The 10,393-nt window shown below is 37.2% G+C and overlaps 2 protein-coding genes across 3 annotated transcripts; both read left to right on the top strand.

Annotated features, from left to right (window-relative positions):
* The first annotated feature begins 249 nt into the window (after window positions 1-249).
* Window positions 250-3,732, top strand: LOC106312429 (transcription factor GTE4-like). Its single transcript, XM_013749954.1, has 9 exons — window positions 250-751; window positions 1,237-1,273; window positions 1,407-1,488; window positions 1,589-1,634; window positions 1,719-1,817; window positions 2,225-2,293; window positions 2,369-2,720; window positions 2,799-2,947; window positions 3,033-3,732. Exons 1-9 carry the CDS (start codon window positions 344-346, stop codon window positions 3,699-3,701), a joined length of 1,911 nt encoding a protein of 636 aa, XP_013605408.1. The 5' UTR covers window positions 250-343; the 3' UTR covers window positions 3,702-3,732.
* A 3,121-nt stretch (window positions 3,733-6,853) lies between these two features.
* On the top strand, window positions 6,854-9,108 carry LOC106312644 (serine/threonine-protein kinase CDL1-like). 2 transcript variants are annotated; one of them, XM_013750237.1, is made up of 6 exons: window positions 6,854-7,425; window positions 7,513-7,560; window positions 7,646-7,803; window positions 7,874-8,066; window positions 8,161-8,552; window positions 8,624-9,108. In XM_013750237.1, exons 1-6 carry the CDS (start codon window positions 7,341-7,343, stop codon window positions 8,882-8,884), a joined length of 1,137 nt encoding a protein of 378 aa, XP_013605691.1. In that variant the 5' UTR covers window positions 6,854-7,340; the 3' UTR covers window positions 8,885-9,108. The 2 variants fall into 2 exon arrangements, with proteins under 2 accessions (XP_013605691.1, XP_013605692.1); XM_013750238.1 differs by having other exon boundaries at window positions 6,855-7,425; window positions 7,877-8,066.
* Window positions 9,109-10,393: the final 1,285 nt, after the last annotated feature.

The raw sequence follows: 10,393 nt of genomic DNA, 5'->3' as shown, positions 1-10,393 counted from the left end.
AACATAAGGTGGTGAAGACAAGTGTCCATGCAAGATAGACTAATCACTTTTTATAACAAGTGGGTCATATTACAGAAAATGGTATCGGGCCTGTTAAGGCCCAAATAGTTAGAAACATTATTGCAGCCCACTTAAGTCACCTAAAATCTTAGGTGAATCACGAACTAGCCCAGGTCTACGTTACACTTTCTACACGTGCGATTTCACAAAAGTAAGAATTTTAGTTTCAATTTTTAATATTAAAAAACGTAAGAAAACACAAAACCAAACGCCTCTCTTGGAGGAGAAAGAAAAAGGTTGCGAGGAGAGAGAGAGAAGCGAGGAGAGAGAGAGGGAAGCGAGGATGGGTGAGGTAGCAGAAACAATGACGAAGAAGAAGAAGAAAGGGAGGCCATCTCTTCTAGACCTTCAGAAGCGAGCTATCAAACAGCAACAACAACAGCAACACCACAGAAACAATCACGATGACCATAGATCCGGCTCCAAAAACCCTAATTCTCCCAACTCCGGCACCCGATCCAAGCGCCGGAACCCTAATCCCAACGGAGTCTCCTCCTCCGATTCCCCCTTGAGCGAGGAAGACGACGACGAGCGGCGCGAGAAGAAACACAAGCTCCTGTACGGATTAAACTCCCACTCCAATCGTCATTCTCCTAATCCCCAATCGCGCGGCTCCGATCTGAACCTCGAAGAGACTCCCGTCAATAGACGGAAGATCGGCGGTGACGGCGGCGGCGGATCTGGATTCACGGTTCGTTTTCTAATTCGAGTTTAAACTATTAAATTAGTTTTAAATATCGTAGGGATTTTTCGCGCGTTTGTTATGTGAAGTGTTCGTCTTCTGCTTGAAGGAATATTTCAGTGGATGAGTTTGACTGAGTCTTGATTTTAATTGGTTAAAGCTTTTTCTTTTGTAAATTGTTTTCCTTTTTGTTTTCGTGTTTAATCAGTTTTTATTCTCGCTTTAGTATGAATTTATATAATACTAGTATTTAAAGTTGTCTGGTTTCCGGTATTTAAAACCGTTGTTGAACACTGAAACCATCATGTCTCTCAGACAACAAGTTCCAGTTTGTCTTTTCTGTAATAGCAGTTTCTTTAGTTATACTTCCACTTGTATTGTGCACGTCTTGTTCGATTATTTGCATTAACATGAGCAAATGTAATTATTTACGGAAAGAGCTGACCTTTTAAATGGATTCTTGGAATTGATGATGATGATGATGATCTCTGCAGGGAGAAAAGGCTTCGAAAGCGACAGACATTCTTCAAGGTAATATAAAATAAAGACATTTTTAATTTCCTATATTTAATTCCTGAAAAGGCAATAAACTGGGAAATTCGTACGAGGATTAAAAAGCGAGATTTTTTTTTTCTTCTGATATTTAATTTTTAAATGTGGACAGGGTCACCCGTGGAGTCTGGCGGTCCCACCACAACTCTGCCAGACAAACAGTTGTTGGTGTTCATCCTCGATAGACTTCAAAAGTGTGGTTCATTTCCTTTCTCTCTGACATGGCCTCTTTATTTTGTGTTTTGGTTGAAGTGATTCCCAACTGGGTTCATGTTATTTTACTAATACTTGTAGGAAAGATACTTATGGCGTTTACTCAGATCCAGTTGATCCTGAGGAGGTTGCTTTCTTGTCTTTTTGTTGATGTTAAAGCTCATCCACGACTCTGTTTGTCTCATCTCTGTTTGGTATGTATGTGTTACAGCTTCCTGATTATCATGAGATTATCACGAACCCAATGGATTTTAGCACAGTTCGGAAGAAATTGGACTCTGGAGCTTATGCCACTTTAGAACAATTCGAGGTACGGTCTTGTACTTTGACTCCTCCTCGATGCTTCTCCCTGAACTTTCTTCCAGAGTCCTATCCTTCATAGTTTTGATTTGATGCATTCGAGTTGGTTCCTCTTTCGCTTAGTGCTGTGCTAAAGTTTCAGCTACAGAAAGTTTTGTTGCTTGGCATCTTCATTTCAGAACGTTCTTACAGCTTCTTATGGCTTGTGGATGTTGTTTGCGTGCATGTTGTTTATAGTGTTAGGGTGCAGCACTAAGTCTGTTTCATAACTTGTGTCGAAGTAACTATTTGATCTGTTTCGCCTCAAATTTGTCTCCCACTTTGAATATATGTGAATTCATGACGAGATTGGTGTTTGAACAGCTCTTTTTACCTTGTCTGATAAATCTCTCTTCTCGCCCTCTTTTTTTTTGGCAGGGGGATGTGTTTTTAATATGTAGCAATGCAATGGAATACAATTCATCAGACACTGTGTATTATCGACAGGTATGTCTTAAATTTTGTCTCCTTGTTAGATATAACGTGGTTCGTTTCTGAAAATAGTGTCATTTTGGCTTGTAGGCGCGGGCTATACAAGAATTAGCCAAAAAGGACTTTGAGAATTTAAGGCGAGACAGTGATGATGAAGAACCACAAAGCCAACAAGATCAGCAACAGCAGCCAAAAGTTGCTAGAAGAGGCCGTCCGCCAAAGAAACATCCCGAACCATCTTCCATTGACCGTACTGCTTCCGAAATTTCAGCTGATGCGCTCATTCCTGGAGGAGACGGCTCTAATAGGTTTTCTGGTGCTTACAATCTAAGAAAGACTCCTCCTTCTCACAAGTTCCGACAAGCGGAAACATCTGTTCGGATCAACCATAACAGCGAAACACAAAGTGGATGGTCCGTAGATTGGGAGAACGAGTTTCCACGTAAAAAACAAAAATCTCTACCTTCTTTCGGACTTTCTATATATGCCAATATTGATTATCTTCTCTGTTTCTCTGCAGCTTCGGTTGTGAAGGCGGTTAACAAGTATGGGATGAAACATTTCAATGTCGATGAAAACAAACGCGACACATACAACCACCTCCCAGCTTCTACACAGGAGCCATCGGTTTTAACAACGCTTGAAGACGAGTTAAAACAGTTGATTCCAGTACGCTATTACCAAATTCTACTAAATCATTTTGTATGGTAAAACAAAAGCGTCTTATCATTTGTTTTTTTAACTTTTTCATCAGGTTGGACTGACCACTGAGTACGGTTACGCAAGGAGTCTAGCACGATACGCTGCGAACCTCGGTCCCGTTGCATGGAAAATCGCATCCAAGAGAATCGAAACCGTGTTGCCGCCTGGAATCAAATACGGTCCAGGTTGGGTTGAAGAGAACCCAGCGGGAACCGAAGAGGATAATGAACCTCAAAAACAAACCGTGCTGGGAAAGCATAAGTGTTCTAATGACTTAGCGTCTAATGATTATTCGAACAGAATCCTATCTCCAACCGCTTCGGTTTCAAGCGCTTTCATAGGAAACAGACATTCTTCTTCCCAAGGAATCGAAGAGACTGCTGCACCTTCTCGTGCCTTCCCTTCAGCTTCCTCCTCTCGCCAGGCAGGACCGATGATCAAACCTGAGAGCAGCATCAACGGTCTAACCCGCGGTTTCAGTGGATTCGGCCATAGTCCAAGTCCAATGATCGGAGCCACGAGACAGAAGCAGCCAAACTTAGCCAACGAGACCATGCCGGGCCCGCAACAACAAGGGATGTTGTTTCCTTATAACAAACAGGAGTTCGACCGGTTTCCACCGGACCTTAACGCTATGCTTGTATCACCGAACTCTCCCGGCGCGAATCAGCAGACTGGTTCGTCCTCGTCTCAGCATCCGGATCTGGCGTTACAGCTCTGAAAGATGATTGAATCTTTGAAAGAGAAAGGAGTAACAAGAAGAGGCGTTTTCCATTGGCTATTCTCAGGCGTATATTTTTCTGGTATGCAAAATCAGTTGTGGAAGGTCATGGCCTATTTGTTGTGACATGAAAATGTATGAGACTAGTCTCTCTGTTGTACAGATTGTTGCAACATCCATATTTTTTTTAGGGGTACAAAGAAAAAGAAAAAAAGGCAGTGAGAAAAAAAAAACACAGGAGTCCTGCAAGTTGTAGAATATAGTTTATATTTTTAATTTAGTATTTTTCAAATGTTGTAAGTTTTTAAACCTTACGTTAAATAAGAAACAAAAAGTCTTCAAGTGGATTCCAAAAGTTAAGAAGGTCGGCTTCTCTCTTCTCACAGATAGGGTTTTTCTCTCGAACTCTCTTCTTTTATCTTCTTCATATCTTTCGGAAGAAGAGAATTTGCCGGCAGTTTTTTTGTCTCGATCACCGATCTTTTCTGGTTTATGGCTTCCGACAGTTTGGGTTTTTGACTCCGGGAAGTGGTGGTTCTTTCAACGCTGTCTTCGCCGGCTTTTGTCTCTGGGAATAGATGATTCCATTGCATCTTCTTCGCCGGCTTTTCACCGGGGTTTTTCCGGTTTAGTTTGATCGCCTTTTCTGCTCTCACTTTGCACCATCAACTCTCGTTCTAATCCCCCGAATCCTTCCTCTCCTTGCGATTAGGAAGATCATAGTTCTCTTAGATCGATGGAAGACGACGATGGCTTTCCTGAAGCGGTGATCCGGTTGCGTTTTGGCTGTCCGTGAAGACTGCTCTGTTGGTCGTTCACCGATCTTTCTCCGCTTCGGCGTAGCTCCGACATGACTCCTTCCGAAAGAAATTGAGGCTCTTTGGCTTGACGCGTGTTTCAGATTCGTGTGTCGAACGTACATGTGGTGGCAAGTGTCGAACGTACACGTGGTGGTAAGTGTCGTCTTACTTTTTCTACGGTTTTTTTCTAGTGGGCTGAAGGCACATAGAGTTTTGTAAATGAGCTCTGTTGTTTTGGGCTTTAATTTCTGTTTTGTGTTGGGTTGAGTCTTCAGCATTTGACTTTTTGGAATATTATCATCAGTTTCTTTCTTATGAGACTTTTGCTGGCTTTGGTTCTCAAGCTCCTCGGTAATAGGAAACTCCGATTTTTGTAAACATAAAATACTAAAAACTGTTAATAAAATACTTAAAACTGTTAAAATTTAAGGAACTATGTATTGGCAGTTGATTACTGGAATATAAAATGGTACTCATTAGTTTGTTTAAAAGAGTACAGAAATATTTAACAAATATTACCAAGTTGGAATTATTCACGTGCTTAATCAGGAATGTATTAAATGAAACTTACATCTATCGATCAACGTTTTAGCAAAAAAAAAAAAAAAAAACTATCGATCAACGTTTTGTTTACTACACAGTACACATATAGTTTCCAAAATCGTAGCGTATATAGCTTAATAGCCACAATAAATGATAGTAGGTTTTAATCAAGGTGTTGACTTATATGTATGTTCGTATGCCTTCAAGTTGAAGAGGGACTCACGCAGCATCACGGGACTTACATGAACGTGTTGTTTGTTTGGTGGGTCTCCAAGCCTCGTGATATTTATTTTCCTCTGATGAATCCGTTGGTCTTTTTTTTTTTTTGAACAAACCATACTTTCATAACTTAAAAACATAAGGTTCACGCAGGGAAATTCACCTGTTTTTACTTTGTCAATGAAAATTGTTGTCTGAGATGTAAACTCATATATTTTCTTTAAAAAGTGAGAAGTGGTAGTTAATTTTATTTATTTTTTACTTGAAAGTTACATGTAAAAACAAGTTTTTCGAAATTAGAATGTTCACAGATTGTATTTATCAATTATCCCACAGTATATGGAATAATCGTACCGTACGTCATAGATTCTTCACGGAACAGCTCCACCGTTTTAGATAGCGTCGAGTATGCATGTGTCTGAGTGTACAACATTCAAGTTTTTGGGTGAGTATCGGTGTCATAAAGTGTTTTGTAGTAAGTAAATCATAAGAAAATAATTTTATAGGGGTGAGTCTATCTATCTAGAATGCGTTTACACGTAGAGTCAATTGTACTTGTGTGTTTTTATGCATCAATTTCTGTGTTAGACTGCAATTTCTACAGTCTGCAGACACGATTTGTTAGTTGTTGTTCCACTTGCGATAAATAAAATAAACATGTTTTCATATAAATCAAAACAAATGATAGAAAAAACAAAAGAAGTGATTGTCATCGTATGAAGATTTAGTATTTTCCATGTTAAGATTTCCTAGTATCTTGCAAATTAGTCAAAGACACAATTGCATTATTTTGGTTCTTCTTAATCACATCCAACAATTTGTTAAAAACAAAGAAATTTAATTATGTTGGATGTCATCTCGCATCAAAACCAAATATCACCATTTAGCGGCTTTGAGTGGTAGGTATAAGTAAACTGCTAGTAGTTGTTACAGAGTTTTTTTTTTTTTGTCGACAGCTGTTACAGAGTTAATTAGCAGTAATTGAAATTAAATTTCAGAAGATCTACATTAATTTCAATAAATATGAATATGGAGTAGTAATAAAGAAACCAGTATGTATCTAAAACGGCGGTAAATAAAGTCAAAATATAATATGAGAGGACAGTGTGACCACTTACAAAAGAAAATTAGTAGGACCCAAAAATGTAAGGATGTAATAAGAACGTAAGGTCGATATAAAGAATCTTGACCGTCCATTTGTTGAGATAAGAACCGAACATTCGCTGTCGGCCTCGTGGGTTTTCCTCATCAGACACTGTACTGTTTTCCATTTAAGCGACGGGTCAATCCGAGGGGTATTACGGGAACTTGAAACGGCCAAGCGTTATTATGCGTAAGGCGATAATTGTAAAATAATGCACAAGGGTGGACCTGACCGTTTAAACGCCAGAGAAGCGAGTTGAAGATGATGATGAGAAGATATTATAAATTTTTATTGGGCGGAAATTGATTTTTAAATTTATAAAAGACGATAAAATAAGAAAAAAAAAATATTTAAAAATAAGGAGGTCCTACATGGAAAAGAACGAAACGAAACTTGTCGTCTTCTACCACTCAAATTTTAGTAGCTCCAACTAAAAAAGAAGGAAGAAGAAGAACCCAAAACTAAAAGCGGTTGCAAAAACTCCGTGATTTTCTCTCCCCCGTTTCCTGTGCTGAAATTTGTTTTCTTTTTCTTTCTTGTTTTCATATGATCCTTGTCATTTTCTATCGTGTGATTAGAGGGAATCTGTAACTCTTCAGTTCTTTTTTATTCATTAGAAAAATGTTATTTTATTTTAAAAAACAAAACTCTATCTCCTTTCTCTCTCTTCTTGCAATCTATCACAGATTTGGATCTTCTCTTGGTGGGAGGGAGGGAGGGAGGTTTCAATAAACTCATCCAAAAGTTTTTGTTCTTTTGTTTTCTGGAATTATCCAGACTAATCAACCTCTTTATTTAAATCCTAGGTTTTCTTTTGTAACCTGTCAAGGCTTTGTGTCTCTGGTGTGAGATATATATTTGGAGCTGATTCAGCTCCATTTCTTGAATCCATTATCTCTTACTCAAAACAAACTCTATTCAGAAAAAGAAGAGATGACTTGCTTCTCTTGTTTGAATCCTCGAACCAAGGACATAAGAGTCGACATTGATACCGCTCGCCCAACCACCGATTCATCAGGTTCCTTACTTTCATTGTCTTTATTTTTTTACATGAAAGCTGAAATCGTTTTTTATAATTTATTTAATACTTTTTGTGAGATTACAGTTCATGGAAGTGATACAACAGGAACAGGGTCCATTTCGGGTATTTTAGGTGTGTAGTGTGTGTTTAATTATGTTTTGTCTCTTCATAGTTCATACATTTTTGAGTTAATAACTCTTGTCGGAATATGGAACAGTGAACGGAAAGGTGAATAGTCCGACGAAGCCTGGTGGTGGAGCTAGGAGTTTCACTTTTAAAGAGTTAGCGGAAGCAACAAGAAACTTCCGGGAAGTTAATTTGCTAGGAGAAGGAGGCTTTGGGAGAGTTTACAAGGGTCGTTTAGATTCAGGACAAGTCAGATCTCTCTCTACATCTTAACAACTCTGTTTTTTTAGACTTTTAATATAATTTAATTGATGAATAGCAGGTGGTGGCTATTAAGCAACTGAATCCAGATGGGCTTCAAGGGAACCGAGAGTTCATAGTTGAAGTCCTTATGCTTAGCTTATTCCACCACCCCAATCTCGTTACACTCATCGGTTACTGTACTTCTGGTGATCAGAGACTTCTTGTCTATGAATACATGCCAATGGGCAGCTTAGAAGATCACCTCTTTGGTTTAGTTCCTCAACTTCCTCTCCATTATTCTTGTTACAAAATGTTTTTCCAAGTTCTCGACTCTTATTTTCTTTTCTTTTCTTTTCTTTTCAGATCTTGATTCAAATCAAGAACCATTAACTTGGAACACACGCATGAAAATCGCGGTAGGTGCGGCTCGGGGAATAGAGTATCTTCACTGCACAGCAAACCCGCCAGTGATTTACCGCGATTTGAAATCCGCAAACATATTGCTGGACAAAGAGTTTAACCCCAAGCTCTCTGATTTCGGACTAGCGAAACTCGGTCCGGTAGGAGATAGAACTCATGTCTCCACCAGAGTCATGGGAACTTACGGTTACTGTGCTCCTGAATACGCAATGAGCGGGAAACTAACCGTTAAATCGGATATTTACTGCTTCGGTGTAGTCTTGCTTGAGCTGGTTACTGGAAGGAAAGCCATTGACTTGAGTCAAAAGCAAGGCGAGCAGAATCTTGTTGCTTGGGTAAGTAACAGGATTAAACCAGACTTACTTTCGTTTTGAACTTAATTTGTTTTTTACTCTCTGCATGGCAGTCACGTCCATACCTTAAGGATCAGAAGAAGTTTGGACACTTAGTGGATCCGTCTCTACGAGGAAAATACCCAAGAAGATGTTTAAACTATGCGATTGCGATAATCGCAATGTGTTTGAACGAGGAAGCTCATTATCGACCGTTTATAGGTGACATTGTGGTGGCACTTGAGTACTTAGCCGCACAGAGTCAGTCTCATGAAGCTCGTAACGTCTCATGCACGTCACCTGAGGTCAGAAGAACGCCGCGACGGGACTCTTAGAAACGCACACAAGAATCTTGAGTTCTTTAAGAACTTTCAGTTTGGTCTTCTGTAAAAATGTTTGTCTTTCGCACAAATAATTTGGTAAATGTGTTTTTAGTTTCTTATTCTTATTTTTCCTATGATGTATATGGGTTTGAAGAAAATTATCTTTCATCGATTTGTGATGTGCTTTGTTGGTTAAAAGCTCCTTTCAATACCAATGAAGCATCATCTGAAAAAAAGAAACGAAGCATCTATTTTCGAGAAAGTTTCACAAACATATAATATAGAAGTTAATACACTAATTTAACCCCCCTAGTACTTTCACTGTTATGAATATAAAACTTTTTCTATACAGAGGAGTCGATGATGGCCATGTTATAATGACTATCAATTATGATTTGGTTATTTTGTCTTTAACTAATTAATAAATAAATATGTAACTAATTATTAAATAAATATGTAACAGTCTCTAATTTGTATTGTTTGATTTCATTGGCCAGCCTTACTTTTCTACAATTGAATTCTCTTCTATTGAAGTAATTGATTTATGTTTGTGATTAAATTTAGATAAAACCATTAAAAATATTTTATAGTTAAGCGAAAAACACGTTTGCCATGCAATTTGTTCTTTTTAAATAACACTTTGATGTTTTCAGATTCATACTAATTTAAAATATTTTTTGGTTCTAAGAGAAAAAAAATGAAGAATTTCATACTTTTTGCATCAGTTAGGACACCTCCAACCCCACTCTATTTTCCACTATAAAATAGAGTTTAGAGTAAAAGTGTCCACTCTATTTTTCACTCTATAATAGAGTAAAAAATAAGTTTACTCTATGTATAGAATAAGAATAAGTTGTTTTTTGTTTGTTCATCACTCTACTTTTTACTCTAAAATATAGTATTATTGGAATATAACTCAACTCTATTAAAGAATTATTATATTTTAAAGTGATAAATAGAGTAAACTATTGAAAATAATCTTACTACTATGTATATTGGATTGAGTGGAGCGCTACCACCGCGAGCAAAAGATTGCAACTATCACATGATAGAATTTCAAAATAAACTCGGTCCTGGTCAGATCATGAGATATGGATGTCAGCAAATCATAAAAGGTGAAATTGAAAAAAATGTCTCTTTAAAATTTAATGAGAAACTAGATGTGCGGGTTTTTTTTATTTATATACTAAAATATTTTAGTTTTTATAACAAAATTTACTAATAACTTAACGTAATTTAGTGTTATATATTATGTAATTCTATAATAGCTATGTTTACGTAGCTTATATATTATTACTATAAATTTTATGTTTTTGTAACAAAAATTATTTTGGAAACTTTATTATGTAACAATATTACTTTACATACTTTTTATTTTAAATTTATATGAAAGCAAATTAAATTGGATCTATATAGTATAAAATATATTTTTAAGATACTGTAAAGAATTTCTTTTAAAGAAAAACTATAATACATTGTACTTCAAAATATGTTTGTAGTAAATATCATATTTGAGAAATA

The sequence above is a fragment of the Brassica oleracea genome, chromosome C8 (genome assembly GCF_000695525.1).
Source record: "Brassica oleracea var. oleracea cultivar TO1000 chromosome C8, BOL, whole genome shotgun sequence".
NCBI lineage: Eukaryota > Viridiplantae > Streptophyta > Magnoliopsida > Brassicales > Brassicaceae > Brassica > Brassica oleracea.
Note: the sequence above shows the minus strand (reverse complement) of the source record. Positions and strands in the feature narration are given on the sequence as shown.